This window comes from Tursiops truncatus, chromosome 11 (assembly GCF_011762595.2).
Source record: "Tursiops truncatus isolate mTurTru1 chromosome 11, mTurTru1.mat.Y, whole genome shotgun sequence".
Classification (NCBI taxonomy): Eukaryota; Metazoa; Chordata; class Mammalia; order Artiodactyla; family Delphinidae; genus Tursiops; species Tursiops truncatus.
Window position 1 is genome coordinate 83764113 of NC_047044.1, and position 19475 is coordinate 83783587.

The window sequence follows — 19475 nt, forward strand, 5'->3', positions numbered from 1 at the left end:
CCCTTACTTTTTAAGGCTGAATAATATTCCACTGTATGTATATGACACACTTTGCTTATCCATTCCCCCCTTGATGGACACTTGGATCTCTTCCACCTTTTGGCTATTGTGACTAATGCCGCTGTGAACATGGGTGTACAAATATCTGTTCCAGGCCCTGCTTTCAATTATTTGGAATATATACCCAGAAGAGGGATTGTTGGATCATTTGGTAATTCTGTTTCATTTTTTGAGGAATTGCCATAGTGTTTTCCAAAAGTAGTTACACCATTTTATACTCCCAGCAGAAAATCTCAAAAGTTCCAGTTTCTCTACATCCTCACTAATATTTGTTATGTTCAGGTTTTTTGATAATAGCTGTCCTAACGGATTGTGAAGTGGTATCTTATTTTGGTATTCATTTGCACCCAGCTATTTTGAAGGTGTGTTTGTCCAGATGGGAAAATGAACCATATTTTATTAAACACATCATTAGCTAGATTTGTAAATTGTAAATTTATATATATTTGGCATATGAGTTTCTATTTGCACTTTTGCCCTGGAATCCAACAAATTTAAGGCCTATTGTGTTTTTCATGCAATATGCTCGAATAACCTCAAAAAGAAGAGCTGACAGTATTAGAGCAAGAAGTCCATGTTTTAACTCAAGTTGCTCTGATAATTTTCTGTGAAGAAACATTATGAAAAATAATGTGCAAAGCAAATTTATTCACATTGAAACATGCTGATATGTTTTGAAAGATTTTCTTCAGTACATTAGTTTCTCTTTAAACTCCACATTTAAGTTACATTAGGAAGCTGAAATTAAGCCATAAGGATAACACTTATGGAGCCTTGAAATTGCTTTCTGAATTTTTTCCTCACAAATGTTATTCCTTGTCCCTGCCCTTAAAAAAACAAACATGCTTTTCATATACATCATATCTAACATAAATCTCTCAGGTTAGATTTAAACTTTAGAAGTACACATTTATCAACTTTTAAAATCGTAATAAGCCACAACACACACATTTTAAAATCTCTAATCAAAACAGTTAACACATTGTAGACATATTAACTTTTATTGCCAGATTTCAGTTACTACACTTAAAAAAAAATCACCTCCCATTTCTGTACATATATTTGAACTTAAAGATGCTATTAACAAGGGAGTTTTTAGCTCTGTAACGTTCTTTTTGAAGATTTAGGTCTATATGTGTTTGCTTAGGTGAGAGTTTAGAAGTGACTAGTACTTATTTCTGAGAGCTTTCTTGATCACCACGTGTGATGAAGGGCTTCAACTTTCAGCCCTGTACCTCTTTAAATTCTTGGGATAGTTAAAACAACCTCATTGGTCTCATTTAATTAAATGTTAAAATATGTAAAATTCATTTATAGTTATAGTACACCTCTTTTTTCTCTCTATGTATCAGTGTTTGACATGAAATTTCATTTGGAGAAAATGATCCTACTTATAAAATAATTTTAAACAATTAATTTAGCAAAAACAGTATTAAGCGGTTGTGCAGTGTGTTAGCACTCTTCACTCAGATCATAGAATCTTTTTTTTTCCTTTTTCATTTTCACAACTGTTACTTCAACTCAAACTATCATTCAAATTACTGCTGCTAAATTTTGATAACCTCATAAATGATATTACTCTTGTCTTTATCTTAACTAAGACAATATATATGTTTTAGCTTAAGATATATATATTGCTCTCAAACATTCAGTGGCTTTCTCTTCTCTACATATTAAATTTAAACTCTTTTGCTTATATTTCATGATTTTCTGTAAGTTGAACATAGCCTGCACCCAGTACTGTTTTGTTCTTCCCAAGGTTTGGGCTCAATTAGGTCACTGTCCTGTCTACCACCTACTCTCTCACCTACTGTTCCACACCATCCTCTCTATTCCCTTTGCAACAGCCAGGTCGTTCCTGCTCCTGTGCCTGGCTTTAGATTGTGCTCCCTCCCTAGAATGCCACCTCTTTTATTATGCTCAGCTTAGCTACACCTCTATAATGAAAGCATATCAGAATGCACTGATTCATTTCCTTTTTTGTCATGCCTTTAACAGTGGCATATAGTTACATATAGTACACTTATATTCTCAATATTCTATGTGTACCAGTGTTGACTTAGGGAAGAAACTATGTTTATGCATTTTCTGTGTCCCCCACTGTACCTAGCACAGTCCAGAGTCGGTAGTAGGAGGTTAGCACATAAATATTACCTAGTTCTTACTTGGTATAATTAATCCATTAATAATTATAACTGTTACTTATTGATGAAGTGAGTGTTTTATGCACAGTATGTGATGTATTTCTCACAGCAACCATGCAAGGTCAGTTTTATTTATCCCTGAATTTGCAGATTAAGGAATTGTGGTTCAGATTGGTCACCCAAGGTCACTAGCTCAGAGCTGGGGTTAGAATTGTGGTTTGCCTTCCTTTTAACTGTCCCTCTAAAAGTAGAAATGGTCCTTGAAGGAGCTTAAAATGCTGAAGAGACAAAGTTGTAGTTTTAAGGAACAGTTTGAGACAAAAGAGAGAGTTACTTATATGTATAGATAGATATATAGAAACATACTTATGAGCACATTAGCACCAAGACCCTAAGTAACCGATGAATAGATTCCAACCTAATTGTATGTGATTGTCTCCATTGAAAAAGAAAAAAATCAGGCTTCCCTGGTTGCGCAGTGGTTAAGAGTCCGCCTGCCGACGCAGGGGACACGGGTTCGTGCCCCGGTCCGGGAGGATCCCACGTGCCGCGGAGCGGCTGGGCCCGTGGGCCATGGCCGCTGAGCCTGCACGTCCGGAGCCTGTGCTCCGCAGTGGGAGAGGCCACAACAGTGAGAGGCCCGCATACCACACAAAAAAAGAAAAGAAAAAAATTGTCTGAAGTAGGTATAGGGATGGAGGAAGGGAAAGGGAATGAGAATGCAATATTTTAAGTAATATAAAGAATAGAAAACCTAATGCTCTGTGGGGTTGGGGAGTTTTGGAGATCAAACCAAACCCCTAACATATCCGTTTCAAGATAAGGGTCAGATTATTCTTCAAGGTAAAAAAGTGTTATTCTGTTAGTCTGGTTAACATCATGCCCTGAGTGTTCTCCTTAATCTTCAGCTTTTTACGTTTAGGATCTCTCAACTTCTTTCTGATGTTAAGAACAACTTGACTGTTTTTCATAAAAGTACATTTATCGTAATACACCTTATATTTAACTCTGGGTTTTCTCTACTATCCTTTTTTTTTTTTTTTTTTTTTTTTTTTTTTTGCGGTACGCGGGCCTCTCACTGCTGTGGCCTCTCCCGTTGCGGAGCACAGGCTCCGGACATGCAGGCTTAGCGGCCATGGCTCACGGGCCCAGCCGCTCCGCGGCATGTGGGATCTTCCCGGACCGGGGCACGAACCCATGTCCCCTGCATCGGCAGGCAGACTCTCAACCACTGCGCCACCAGGGAAGCCCCTCTCTACTATCCTTTAAAGTAAAATGTGAACAAGGTTTTTGTTTAAACATTTTTATTTATATATAATTGCAAGTGACTATAATTATATATGTACATAATATGTAAATGAGTTCTATAGTTCACAGGATGCTTGTTACTTCAGGTGGCTTTCCAGTCCCCACAAATTTCATGCCCCTTCCCACTCACCAAGGTCAGCCAGTGATTCTGAGATTATAGACCTCCCTCAGTACAGATACCTACATGATTCTTGATTCTGGTTTAAGAACATTTAATAAATGAAATAAAATACTAATCATCTCTAGACTTTCTTGTTTTAATATCAGTCAACGCACATCTTAATGGATAGACAAATGGATTTAATTTTTTGAAAGGTTGAATTAAAATAAGTCTCAGCAGCATTTAGTTTCTAAGGTGCCTACCCTTGATATATAACCAGGTATGAAAACCACTGTCAGCTTCTTTAAATCTACTGAAAATTTGTTTTAACTTGTGAATGGCCAAATTAGATCCCAGCAGTATTAAAATTTCTGCTTTATTTTACTTGTGCAGACCCAAAGTATGTTAGATTCTCTGAGACTTGAGGCCTTTTTATGCTTCTGTAATATAATGTAAATTTAAGGAACACATATATTTGACACAAATTAAAATGTATTGAAAATAGATCTTTCCTACTTCCAAACCTTGGCAAACTAGGAAGATCAGATATGTGTGGTGGGAAATGTAATGATCTGGAAATAGTGGAAAGTTAAACACAGTTGGGGAAAAGTAGGTCTATATATCAACTCTTTGCATAGAGAAAGCCAAATATGAGGAAGGGGATATGCGAGATTGGGGGGATTGAAGTGCTACTTAATGTTAGCCATACTGAATGAGGAATAAGATTATGACTTTTTCATCATTAATTACTTTAACTCTCTGTGTTTTGTAAAACTACCAGTTATTAGTATACTGTTCTAGTAAAAATATGTATTTAAATGGGCCCATGTATTTTCCAAATTTATCTTCTTTTCTACTCAAAGGAATTTTTTAGGATAATTTAACTGAGGTAAACCTTAATTTCATATTTAAAAGGTTAAAATAATGCATTTATTTGAATGAAGGAAGAACATGTATGTTTTTTTTAATTCCAAGTATATACCATTTCCTACCTTTAAATTCATGAAAGTGTTTGGGAACATATTTATACTTCTATTTCTAATAGTAGTTCTAATACTTCTTTGGAAGTTGTGAATCTATAGTGATTTATGTTTAAACATTTAATTAAATTAATTAAAATAAACATTTAATTAATTTTATGAGTGACTGGTCCATCTATTTAATTATCTAATTAATACAAATAGTCAATATTTTTTCAATATTTTGAAATAATTTTTTAATAATCAAATTCAAATTTTGAATAACTATTTTGTTCACATTTTTCCTTTTAGCTACAGAGGTTAAAATTTCCCATGTCATCTTTAGTAATTATGGAACAATTTTATATTTTGTGTATACTAAACCAGAAATATGTGTTGTTACCTTCTAGGAATAATAGGCACTGGAATCATTTTTAAAGACAAGGATATAATATACAGTACAGTGTGAAATTTACAATATGTAAAATAGTTATCCAGCCAGTATTTTAAAATACATATATTTTAAAATTCAGTACACTGGAAAAAGTTTTAATTTGCGAAGTGATATCCTGGGTTATTGGTTATTTTCTTAATGGCTTCATAAACAGTTCAGGATGATGATGGAAGAAATTACTTTGTGAATTGCAGAATTTAAGACACAGGTTTTTAACCCAAGTGTGGGAAATGCATCATTTCTGATACTTTGAAAATGGTACACTCCCACTCATCATATTTGACATCATATCCTTTTACTTTTTATGTCATCTGTTAAAGACTTATGAATTAAATCTTATTCTTTCTGATTGACTGGGGTAAGAAATAACATAATTCTAATGCATGCCAAAAAAATTTGGGGGGTGGGACAGTCATTACTGATAGTATAAATATACTTCTCTGGTGTTTCTTTTGTCTGGAATGTATCTTGCATTAGTTGACATAAAACAATAAGCTATAATTTTTAAAATAATTTTAATGTCCTGTTTTCATTTAGAACAAAGCATCTAGAAACTCTGAAAAATGTAAATGTATTTTCATGTATATAAATGCCAGTCTTCATTATTTCATTTATAGAGAGACCCAACTTATCAGAGTCTCTGACTTATCCTGAGCAGAAATTTTCTCTGAAATTTCCCTTTCAGAGAAAAACCAAGATAATCCAGAGAACTATTTCACAGCACTTTTCCTTGAGAGCTTTTTTCTTTAACATCAGTCTTTTTATTATGGAAGTTCTAGCTTGCATAGTAAATGCTATCCATGAAACCTTAAGACAAAAGAGAAATAAGAAATTGGGTTGTATTTTAAATATATATACACACATATATATATGTATATATATGTGTGTATATCTATACGTTTATTAATATTTGTATATGTATATATAAATAATTGCTTCTTCAATCAGATTTTCACAAAATGCTAAATGGAGATGAAAGAGTATTAATCTAAACCTTTGATATGACTATTTGAATCTAAAGCAACCTCCATGTTTTAAGATACTACATGATACGGCCATCATCATCAAGTAAAATTTTCCCTTATTATTAAATTGATTTGTTGAAGAATTTTTATTGGTTATTTAATAAGAATTACTATGTGATGGTTTAGTCGAAGCGTGTGTGCTTTAGATAGTATTCCTTAAAACCTTAATCCTCAAGATTATCTCAAGTTTGTCTGTGTTTATATATCATGAAGTAAAGTGGCATTCTGGCAAGCATCCAGTTAACTTTTATCAACTGAGGTAGACTGACCCGATAATGTTCTTCAAATAGTCCCCTTCCATTCCCTCCCAGTGGCTTTTTTGTATTTCTACACAGCTAATAATCAGAAAAAAATGTTACAGGTGCCCTTTTCAGCAAGTCAAAGAAAGGAAACATACAGGGCTTGAACCCATATGGATAGTAAGAAAATTACTTGGTGTATGAAGCTTCATTCTTTTGTAACACACCGTGTAAATTTTTAAATGGTTAAAATAAAGGTATTAACCATATAGTATGATATACTTTTCCTCCACTGATGTTGGCAAAGAGTAAATACGGATGACTGTTACTTGTTTTCAGTCCCTGTATATACTGAAACTAAAATTCCTTATGTGTCATATCTGTCATTTCTCCCCTGAGAAGTAAGTCATGACAGTTGAGGTGACAGTGTCTTTCTTTAAATGTTCCAGGGCACAAACAAAAAGACCCAATTGGAAAAATACCACATCTTATTATAGGTATTTTCTGAGAGGTGCATTTATTTTATTACTCAGTCCTTATTTTTTCTCTCTCCCTCTCTCTCTCTCCCTCTCTCTCTCTCTCTCTCTCTCTCTCTCTCTCTCTCTCTTCTGTAGCAGTTATATGCTGCCCAGCTAGCTGCAATGCAGGTATCTCCAGGAGGAAAGCTCCCAGGCATACCCCAAGGCAACCTTGGTGCTGCTGTATCTCCTACCAGCATTCACACAGACAAGAGCACAAACAGCCCACCACCCAAAAGCAAGGTACCCTTTTGAAGAAACTACATGTTTTGACATTTAGAGTGTACTTTTCATTCAGTGATATTTATTGAATATCTATTATGTGCCAGCCACTGGGCTAAACTCTAGATCTCCAAGGAAATAATAGTCTAGTAGAATCAGTAAGGAAGGTGTCCCTATAAATTTGCATACCTACATTTAGTCACTCGTTTATTCAACAAACATGCATTTATAGTAGGAAATGTGAGTGACACAAATATTTGTAAGATAGGTGTGCTGTCATCAAGAATTTTACAGTCTTATAAAACAGATACCCATCCTCTACGATACAAAGTCTTAGAAGGAGTTGCAGATAAAGTGCATTGGAAGTTATTAGGACAAAGAGATTATTACCTTCAGTGAGAGATCTGGGAAGAGTTTCCCGAAGGGGCAACTGAAATAGACCTTAATATATGAGTATGATTAGTGCATACAGAAAATGTTTTATATAAATATCAATAACTATTATTACGAGGTATAGTATAGACATAATTTTCGATGTATTATTCAGCCAATGAGATGATCGTGTACAGATAGGAAGATAATACTAGTATTAAAAGTAAGACTGTTTAGAAATAGTTTTGTTTTTAGAGCTAAATAAACATTTCCTGAGAGAATGTAGAAAAGGATCAGGAGAGTTTCAGGTAATTTGTTTCTTGGCTCAGAAGATTAGAGAAGCAGAAAAATTAATTTGAATTTCTTTGTGATTTTTAAGATCTTACCTAGATGATAGTATATGAATATATTAAACTTACTGTGGAAAAAGTAAAAAGAGTAACCATAAAATAATTTTTCCTGACGTTAATCAGGGAAATAATCACACATTTTCTAACAATTAGAAAATATTAAGTAGAAAACTGATAACAGTTAATTTACCCCCAAAATAATACTGTTTTGTCTTTTGCTGAATTACCTAGAAAATTGCTTCTGCTCTTCGTTTCATGAGTTCATGTTGAAATGTCTAAAGAATAATGGGCTAAGAGTAGTCACAACGGTTGAAAAAATATACAGAGAAAAAAATTAGAAAGTACTGCAAAAGAAAAAAACAATCCAAGAATTTTTTTACTCCTTCCGTAGTGCCCTGGCAGGTGCTTTTCACAGTCAGTGTATTAATCCAGAGTAGAAATTGGGAAAGAGAAGAGATGGATTGGGAAAGTGTCCTCCAGCCTCTATCTCCCCAAAACCTCCAAGTCTGTTTTTATATAGTAAGATATAAATACGTCTGGAATTGTAACTGAACCTGGACAAGGACCTTAGACCTCACCAGCAACATGTGCAAATGTATAGTGCAAAACATTGTACTTACTACTGTGATATTAGGAAACATGCATAAGCCACTTTTAAGAGCTCTTTCTGCTGTGTAATGGACCTTGCATGTTCTGTGCTTGATGTATACCTAAGGCCTGGTCTGCTTTTCTTCATGATCACAGCAGAACATATGTTTTTAAAACTTGGTAATAATTATAACATTTATTAAATATAATTTAATTTTAAAGCAGTGATGTTTTGGTGTCTCCATGGACCAGCAGTTTCAATGTATTACGTGTACAGGCTAACACTGAGGAAAATAAATAGCTGTAGCAGCATAGTCATTGCCACACACAAGTAACTCTGTGAGGTATCATTCTGGGTTTTTTCCCATGACTTATTAATGTGATTTCACATCATGTTTTATAATGACGCTTTACATTAGGACGTTTCATCTTATGATTTTATAATATATAGTTCACTTGTAAAGGACTAATGGGTTTTTCCTGGTTCCTAGAATTACTTTTTATCGTTAATATCTTCTCCCCAAATGACTTAACTCAAATAATCATGAAGCTTTTGATGTCAGCCTCATCCATTTATGCATCTGTTTATTTGTTCATGCATTCATTCATACATTCAAATGTTTATTGAGCACTTGCTACAATGCTTTCTTAGGTAACCATGGCAAATGTAAAAGTGACTGAAAGTTGGCCAAGATTAGGACACTGCTTTATGAGCTATATGGTTCCAGACATTCATAGACCTCCACGGACTGGATGCAGAGATTGATTATTTCAGTAATGTTAGAATTCTCCCATATTCTATGGTTTTAAACACCTCCATTTATTTAGTACTAGTAAAAAAGTGGATTGTGTTTCTATAAGCTATGATTATACTTAATTTTAAAAATATATTTATAGTTTATCGCTAAATTTCACTTTTGGAAAATTAGCCTTCATGAATTTTCTATCATATAAAGTTTAAGAAAACCATGGATGTTGTATTTTTTCCCACCTACAGTTATTATAAAATACATAAAAAGTTTAACCCAGAATAAAGTGCCCCTTTTTAAGAAACAGCCACGATTTAATAAAAATACGTCCTTTCTTTGCTCATTGTCTTCTAGCATACTGTCTGCCACCATTCTTATTGTCAGAAAAGGTGTCTTAAATGTGCTTGGTGTTTTAGCTCAGCAGTAAAATTTAGTGGGTTAAAAATAGCCAGACCAATAAATATTACTGTTGTCATTTTAATGAAGAACATAGCTAAAAAAATACAAGCAACAATAAATAAAGAGGTCTCATTTCAATACATGAATTTAGTTTCTTAGAGGCTGGAATTGACATTTATACATGGTATAATAAACATTTTGCCTTCACAAAGCCATTTTAGTTATATATAATTGTTATCATTTATTATTATATATATATATATATATTTTGAAACAATCAATTCTTAGTGTCCTGGGGACATTTTCTGTGTGTTTTATTGATGGATTTTCATGTCTGTCTTACTATACAATAGAATTATTTTATTTAGCTTTGTGTTATCTGCCTACCTACCTGGCATAAGCCAAACTGATGACTTATGTTGAAAGTACCTTTATTGTACTTTCAATAGAAGAATAGAATCATAAGCCACATCTAGGTGATGATGTAAGGAAAATGATCTTATTGACAGCTGTCAAAAATCAACCGTTTTCTCTGGGTTTTCTTGCCTGCCCTTCTTCCTAGATTTGCCTTTGACTCACAACTCCAGAGAAGGACACAAACAAAACTTATTTGCAATTTGCAAAAAATGGAAGGGGGGAATCAAAGGGAAGGGGCTCCAAAAGACTGTAAAATTGTACAGCATGAGTCCTCTGATGCATGCTGTTTTCAATCTGCTGTGTGCCAGTTGGAGGCTTGAGGGGGTTGTGTGTGCACTAGAAAGGATAATGCTGAGAAATGATAGAGTGGCTGTGACCTCCAAGCTCAGCCTGGAAATCCAAGACATTGATTTCACTTAGCATTCCTGCTGAGAAATCTGGCGGAGTTCAGTTGTAATAAAAGAACAAGATTCTGTTCTAATGGTAATGGCGTATGACAGACATATCACTTTGTCTGTCCTCAGCACCGGAGAGAGGAGAATTGGAGAAAGGTCACCTGATCTTTCCGTGGTGTTGTACGAGTGCTGTACTGAGCTTTGAACTGCCACTTAGGAACATAATTATTTATAATAGTAAATGATAAAGAAACCTTTAGAGGACTCACAGTAACCTTCTAAAAACTGCAGACAGGAAGTGTGTACCATAAACGTGAAAACACAAAAAGAAATCTGCTCTCTTCAAAATCTGCATTGGAGAACTTGGATAGCATTGCTGGTTGAATTAGATGTCTTTAAACTTACTGTTTTGAACTGTTTTCATTAATGCCTGACATACTGTCATTGCTTAACTTTTCCTTATTTTTTATGCCTTGATTATATTATGCACAGAGACAAGAATTTGTTTTTATAATATATTTTGCCAAAGGTTGAAAAATTAAGGCTATCAGCAGGTTTTAAAAATTTCTCAGGTGTTACATAACATCTTTCTTAATGCATGTACACTTGTCTCTTTAGCACTTATTTAATTTTTTCCCCTCTGGATCCTACTCCAGGACTAATTTTTTTAATATTTAGTTCTTCAGGGATATTCTCCTAGCTCATGCATATCCTCACAGCTGAGTTTATAGCTAAATATTGATTAAAATCTTTGAAATCTTGAACTTATGTATACAAGAGATCAAGTTTAAAGGAAATTTTAGGAAGAATTCTATTTCTCATATTAAGGAAAATTATTTAAAGTCTTGTGTAGCAGTATTGGTCCTTGAATCCCATAGACAATATTGCTGCTCTGAATCTGCTTATATCCCTTAACAAATGTTTAAATTGATTTGTTTATAGTTTAGCGTTCTGCCACAGAATGGACACAATTTATTCAGTGACTTTCATTTTTGCACCACATACTTCTTTATTTTAATGGTTTTCTGCATTGTTTGCTGCAATCTTTTAAAAAAAACCCTAGATAGCCTTTCTTTTGTGATAGTAATTGATCTCTTGATAATATTTGTTTGGTAAGAATAAATTAGTTCTTTTAAAAATAACAGAATCAATATCAGCCTTAAAATAGTTATCTTAGGAGGAGGAGTATTTTTACCTGGTTTCACATACAACTCACGCAATTGTTGGTAACAAATAAGCTTATAATTTCCATGTTGTCAGGAAATCCTCATATGTCATAGATGTGCTAACCACCTGAACTTCACATTTTAAGTGTTTTGCTATTGCAAAAGTAGCCACCTCTTGGGAAAATTTTAAGTGCAACTTGTAAATACTATGAAACGTCTCTTGGTATTTGATGAAAACTTATATATTGCCTGCAGCTAACCAAGAGTAGTTAGATTGAAAAGCTGATGACAAGAGAGGATTCCTGGGTGCTTTTCTTTTAACCTTGCTCTGACCCTAGTCATACCCCTGGTCGCACTTGTGTCTCTGTCAATGACAGGAGCACATAGATTGTCCAAATCAATTTTTTTTGTTCTTTTCAAATACTTCTGGCAGTGATGTTCCCATTTGCTCAGCAGTAGCACCTGGGAGTTAGGACAAGGAAAATAAATATTTTTCCAACAAGCCAGAGAAAGCCCTAGCCAGCTGACCAGACACAATCAGATACTTTCAGGGGCAATATCCTTATACATATTGTTTCAAATTCAGAAGCAAGAAGTGGAACTGTATTGTTTTATCTGATCCTCTTTCACAGACACAGAAATGAAGATCTTTTCTGAATTGGTAGCCAGGTGCTTGTGTTAGTAATGTCAGGAGTGCCATGACTCCTCTTAGCGCACCTATTTTTTGCTATAATGGTTCCAATCACATAGTTTCATGCTAGCAAGTAAGCATTTTATCAGTACACACTGATCTACAGGGTAGAATTTTATAGTTTAATACTATAAGTCATAAACTATGGTACATGACACACAAGATTACTTAGCACTGTATGTTGGGAGTATGAGAAATCAGAGGATAATCATGATTCATCTTAACTGAAAATTAGTTCTAACAGGAGATTTAGGAAATGAAGCTTTTTTGCTAACTTTGAGACAGTGTTCTATAATGCCAGTTGGGGGAAAGGCTCACTACAAAAGTGCACATACAGCCTAACCACAACCAGGTCAAACCACCACCACACTAACTATAAAAACACTGTTTTTAATACTTGACAAAAACATCCTTTCAAGATAAAGCAAAAGACATCAAAGAGATTTCATAAGTTTGAAATGGACCAGGAAGTACTAAGGCCTCCCCAGTCGTAGTGCCATCATGAAAAATTCAGAGAGCACTGCTCAACATAATCATAACTGCAGTTAATAGTTTCACATTTTATCTGGCCATAGAAAATTTTTAGTAGTAGTAGTTGCTAGAGATGTGATTTCCAATATGTAAAAATTCCTAGAATGCTACTATTTGACTTATTTTTAGAGCTTTTCAGGTCAAGATCTCGAATAATCATTACTCAGTAAACAGGGTCAGAACTGGTCTCCAAATATAGTATTTCTAAGTAATCCACAGTGCTTAAATAGCACTAATCAGAGGCGCTTCCATTCATCTATATATGTAAGATCAAATAAAACCACGGATTCCTCCTGAAACTATTAGACCTGGTACTTTTGTAGATTTCATGTCTCCTAAAACTTCAGAACAGAACGGAATGTTAGCCTCAGCTAATTATAACCACATTTAAATTGGCCATTTTCTATTCTTATGCTTTAAACACTGTCTGGCATATCAATTAAATGCTAGAATCTCCCTAACACCTTGCTCTGTACAGCTGCTTCGTGCTTTGTTGAATAGCTATCGAACACCCCTCCTTCCCCCCGTATTTCAATATCTATGAAATAACAATTTTGTGAGCCTTTGAGATGTGATATGGATGTGTCATACTCAAGAGGTGAATTCATTTGAGAGGAATCACCCCATAGAGTTAAACTGTAAATGTGGCCCATTACCATTATCATCACTTCCTGTGTGAGACATAGTTACAGTGGGCATAACAGTCGCCCTGTCATTTTAAATAAAATAGTTTTCTTTTTGTGGCCCCTTGTTGCTAAACTGAAATATGTTAAATGAAGTGTTATCAGTAGAACCCCTGTGATGAGCCTTCTCCTCTCTGTTTCATTTGTATTCAGTTGACAGGAATCTCAAACAGCTAGGTACTTAAACAGAGGCTTTTCTGAGCACAAGTGGTATTAAATGTCCAAGTAGGTCATTTGGTGATATATTCTTATGACTCAGAAAGCGGGGCCGGGGGAGGGGACATTTGTAACATAAAAACAATAAAAATTATAAAATAAAGAGACAGGCTAGTTATAGTGTTGGCATTTTTTTAAAGGCAAAATATACAGAGGGATTTAGGTAACATCCTTTGAATTCAGCTGGCCTGGCCTGTGTCCCCGGGTATACTGATTTTGTTTTGACAGGAACCTGTTTGGAACACAGCAGCCAGCTCTGATGAGCCATGTCAAAGCTTTTTAATAATGCAAACCATGGGGGAGACAAGAGGGTGTTGAGCATGTGCAGAGACAGGAAGACCCACACAATCACATTTTTTAAGCGGAAGTTGCCCTCTAAAATAGGTCCTACACAATGCAGATTCGCCGTCCAAAAAGCGAAATGTTGAAAGCATTTTAATGTTAAAACCAGGCAGTTAAAACCTGAATAGTGTGGGGAAGAAAAACAGAACAATGTGAAAGGATGTCCCTGTATTGGGGTTGCGGGGCGGGGGGGGGGGGGGGGGGGGGGCGGTGTCTAGTACAACGTCAATAAACGTCATGGCTAAATGTAAGTCATCAATACATTAGACTGAGAGAGCGAAAGTGCACTTCTGTAGTTATCTTCCCTTTTAGGGAATCATTTGTAATTTGGGCTTCCTAAAACATTCTTCAAATCAATTAAAATCCTTTCTTTTCTATCCTAAATGATTGATCGGTGCCTCATTTGAGCTATTGATTATCGACCCCTTTTCACCCCTTTAGCCTTGACCTGTACTAGAAATGCTTGAATAGAGAATTGAGAAGTGAAACCATGGAGGACCACACCTCAGATTTGATTCATTTGAATACCTTCTGCTTAATCATTCTTTCCTATTCAAAAAAATAGGAAGAATTTTCGTAGTCTCTTTAACAGAGATGCCCCAAAAAGTATAGATTTGTTTTCTACATGACAGCAAATTATTAATGTCTTATTTAGATAGATGGAAAATAGAATATATGCCTAGTTATTTGTTCAGTTTTATCAATAGATTTTTCTCTAGAGAGAACCAAGCATTCCACTAATATTTTTAAACACTATAAAATAGAGAGTAGAAAGAAAATAATACAGTAATGAAACAGATGTAAATTTGAGTCAAAAAAAAAAAAAGATGTAACCTTCTAAGCTGAAGGCAGACAAGATCAAAACCAAAAGTATTCAGAAGTTTTATTTATTTAACAAATTGTGTCGGCTGTTTTGCTTATAGAATTATGGAAGCTTCAGTAAGAAGGAAATGCAGAAAATATTCAGTCCAACACACAGTAACTCAGTCATGAGGTTACTTTGCCTCTGCCTAGTCCGCTGCAGTGACAGAAGGAGTCCACCACTCCATGAGGTGGCGTTATTTTTATTTTTATTTTTAACATCTTTATTGGAGTATAATTGCTTTACAATGGTGTGTTAGTTTCTGCTTTATGACAAAGTGAATCAGTTATACATGTACATGTTGTTCCCATATCTCCTCCTTCTTGCGTCTGCCTCCCTCCCACCCTCCCTATCCCACCCCTCCAGGCGGTCACAAAGCACCGAGCTGATCTCCCTGTGCTATGCGGCTGCTTCCCACTAGCTGTTTTACGTTTGGTAGTGTATATATGTCCATGCCACTGTCTCACTTTGTCACAGCTTACCCTTTCCCCTCCCCATATCCTCAAGTCCATTCTCTAGTAGGTCTGTGTCTTTATTCCCATCTTGGAGGTGGCATTATTTTATTCAGAGTAACTTAATGTCACAGTATTCTTATTTAAGTAGAACTGTAATCAACTTTCCAGGATTTCAAACTATGGTTTCACTGAATGACAACTGTATTTGTTAGTAAAATAAGAGAAAACTCAACCCAAACTGGATTAAGCAAAAAGGAAATATATTCAGTCACATTAAAAAAAAATGTTATTCTGATTTCAGATGTGGTTTAATTAGGAGCCTAAACAGTATCACTTGGAATTGGTCTCTAGCCCTTAGCTCTGTTGTTTTCTCATTCTTTAAAGGACTGTCCCTTTTTAGTGTTCTGTAACACCCTATGCTTACATCTACCATTATTGATTCAACAAATATTAATGTATGCCTGTCATGTGCCAAATTCAGTTCAAGACAGAACTACAGCTACTACAGCTATGAACAGGACACTGTGTCTTCTTTAGATTCTGCAGTCTAATGGGAAATGATAAGCTATGAGTAATTAAAACGACAATTTTATATATTGGTAAGTGCTGTGAAGAAAATAAGGGTAAAAGAGTGCCTAGGGACAAGCAAGGGAATCTCCTTGAGACAGAGCTATAAGGGAAGCCCTCTCTGAGACTTAAATCATGAATAGGAAAGTACCTGCAAAGATCTGAGAAAAAGGTATTCCAAACAGGAGCAACAGCAGTTGCAGAGACTGTAATATATGAGTGAGGTTGACAAATTCAAGGTTTAGGAAATAGGCCGGGATAGCTGAAATGCAAAGAACATGAGGGAGAATAAGAAATGAAATTGGAAATGAGAAAGACCACATCAGGTAGGACTTTTTCATGTTAAGTTTTGAATTTTGTTCTAAGTGCATTCACTTTTAAAGAGAAATTATGTATTTTCCATTTGTCGTACGACTTATTAAACTCTTGTAATTATCTATTCATTGTATTCTTTTCTTAGGGTATTGTGTCTTTCAGGCAAAGGAATTTTTTTCCTTTTATCTTTTGGACCAATTAGAAGTGTCTCTACATTACTTCCCTAGAAACACTCTGGAGTTTGAGTCCTAATGACACATCCTGGACCTTGCCATTGGAGAGACAAGACAATTTAATTCAACAAATTAATTAACAAATTAATTGCTTATGATGTGTCTGTCAGAGTCCTAGGACCCAAGGATACTGGTGAACAGTGTAGATGGTTCTCTGCCCTCATGGAGCACAGTGTATGTGGTGAGGGATGTGGTGAAGGGATACAGACAGAAAAAGACAATCACATTAAAGCCTGTTAAGGGCAGCAAGTAAGCACCTGGAGTACGGATTTAACCTACACTATTTCCTGGGTTTTCTTTAGATTCACTTACTTTGTCAGGTTTTTTTCATTAGTAATATATGAAAACACACACAATTGATAGTACCTGATAACACCTATAGGAAGCAAATTGCAGGGTTGAATTTTTGGAGTGATATTTTGGTACTAACACCTAAGTATTGGTTTTTAAAAAGTCATCTTAAAAAATTATAATTGCTATATACTAGTGTTGATAAGAGTTTTAGAATTCTTATTTTACTTGATCTCTTTTGTGAGTAGGTTTACAAGTCACATGAGAAAACAGACCCTAATTTCTAATCAGATTTTTACTTTTGACATGTTTTTTTTAATTTTTGATTTTTACCCAAAACTTTATAACCCAGTGTGATTCAAGTGCAACAGACTTTTAGCTATCTTTTAAAAAAAATCAGTGAAAAATGTGCTATAGTCTCAAAACAATTACAACAGGGCAGTTTTAAAATTATGAAGAGCGTTATTTTCATCATTGGGATAAACTTGCTTTGAGAGGACAACATTCTTTCAAAATCAGCCACACATTCTCTCTCTTACTGCCTGTCTCTCCCTGTCTCCTTTCCTCCATCTGTCCCTCCCTCTCCTCCCCTCTTCCCTTCTCCCTTCCTCCAGTTACAAGCTTTATTAAAGTCACACTTTTTGTCATTAAACATGCAATGCCACCCACTTAAAAAAAGCTTTTATAAAGCTTATTAAAACTTCTATAAATAATGTGATTATTTTCTTGTTAAAACTCATTATATGATTTATTTAAGCATGTACATTCACAATGCATTTAAAATCCTATTTGTTTTACTTATATTGAGTTTATATACAAAGTTCTAATGTATCTATTTTGTTGTATTATATTCCACGAAGAAGGATTCCTTTTTAGTTATACCTCTTCTCACATTTTCTCATGCACATACAATATGGTAGTGCCATTAATTGCACAAAGTTAACTTAAGGAGAAAGAGAGACTATTTTAATCCAGAGCTGTCCAAAAAGTTATAAAATAGTGAACTCCATCATCATTCTTGCAGTTTCTCATTTCTTCTAATAATCAACTAAAGAACACAGTTATTCTTAATTATAGTTTTTTGAACAAAGACCAGAAAAGAAAATGTGTAACTTGATTAGTATTAAATGTGGGGGAAAAAAATGCCTTCATCATATGCACAGTGCGTGGTGTAATTCACATTGACTGTGAATTATTGTCTAGAGCAGGGGTCCCCAAACCCCGGGCTGCGGACTGGTATCAATCTGTGGCCTGTTAGGAACCGGGCCGCAAAGCAGGAGGTGAGCTGCGGGCGAGCTAATGAAGCTTCATCTGCCGCTCCCCATCGCTCGCGTTACCGCCTGAACCATCCCCCCAACCCCTGTCTGTGGAAAAATTGTCTTCCATGAGACCGGTCCCTGGTGCCAAAAAGGTTGGGGACTGCTGGTCTAGAGTCTACTTAATATGATCAGAGGAGCTTGCAAGCATACATTCCTTATCTCACGTATCTTCAAGTTGGAGAACAGGGGGATACAGAATAGGATTCAAAATATAGAACAGCTCTTGTTTTTGTTTTTTTTTTTTTGAAATAGGGAACAATCTTAGAATTCTCTTATTTTACTTGAAAATAGATTTGAAATTTTTTCTATACTGAAATCAGAATTTTGCTCACGAAAATTTTAATCATAAATATTAAATTTGAAAAGTACATTCTTAATGACTCAGAATATTGAATATTGCTAAGAACTTGTTTAACAGAGTGCTGCTTGGAAAGCAGCATGTCTAAAAATGCAAGTGTCTAAATATGAAAAGCTAGCAATTTTCCTTAACCTGAATCACGTACTTAGGTGTCCTCAGGTTCTCAAGGGAAGAATGTACCCCTTTCCTAGTCCTGGACCTCCTTGTAGATAATATAATTGGATGCTTCTTAGAATTCTATCCCCCTCCCTTTGTGAGCTTCAGGACTTACAATTGCAATATCCCACAGCTTTTAGCACTCGTACTTCCAACTATGGACTAGCTGATTCCATAGGGTGACTTTTACAGAACCCAACCGTTCATCCTTTATGATTTTGGTTTTTCAAAAGAATAAGGATGAGATCTCTAAATTTAGAGCAGAATGAAGACCAGAATTCTTACTTTACAGGTTTTACATTACCAAAATAATATGAAAGAAAAAAAAGTATACTTGAATAGAAAAAACAGTATATTCCCCCAAATTGTTTGCCAATACCAGAAAAGACTAGAAACCTTACATTTTCATAAAACCACAAAATATTTTTTATTAAAGCTCTGTTAGATTTCTTTGCAAGACCAGTTATCAGTACTGAGATTCCATATGAGACCTTCATTTAAATTGGGCCTTTCAATAACCAAAGAATCTTATTTTTTCTAGCTTATTATATAATTTGAGCTATTATGGTTTGTTGTGCAATTTTGATGACTTTTGGCAGTGTAGATATTTCATAATAGGAGAAAAAGAAATTGAGACCAAAAATAGAAAGGATGAAGTACTGCAAAAAATTTTCTCTTGTGGTATTTCCAGTAGTACTTAAAATAACATAAGGAAAAAATGCTGTTGTGAAGTATGTACAAAAGCATTATGACAGCAGTAGGAATGTCCTTAAATAGGTACAGATTTTTGTTTTCTATACTTCTCCGTGTAACTCTTTTGAGGATCAAAGTTTCATTTTAAGTCTGCGGGAGCTCAATATTCAGGTCAACCCTATATAAATACAGGGCAAGACAAAAATTTTGGGTCAAGTGATGGAATTTTTAGCGCCGGTTTTTATGCAGATAGTGCTGTCATTTATCTAAAAAATGATGGTTCTGATACAATTTTAAG

At 34.9% G+C, this 19475-nt stretch overlaps 1 protein-coding gene across 2 annotated transcripts in view; it reads left to right on the forward strand.

Annotated features, from left to right (window-relative positions):
* SOX5 (SRY-box transcription factor 5) overlaps positions 1-19475 on the forward strand; it is a 399062-nt gene that overhangs the window by 317269 nt on the left and 62318 nt on the right. For both annotated transcript variants that reach the window (XM_073788966.1, XM_019936434.3), the window contains exon 9: positions 6904-7050. In XM_073788966.1, coding sequence (XP_073645067.1) covers positions 6904-7050 — 147 coding nt within the window. The remainder of the gene's footprint in view (positions 1-6903; positions 7051-19475) is intronic.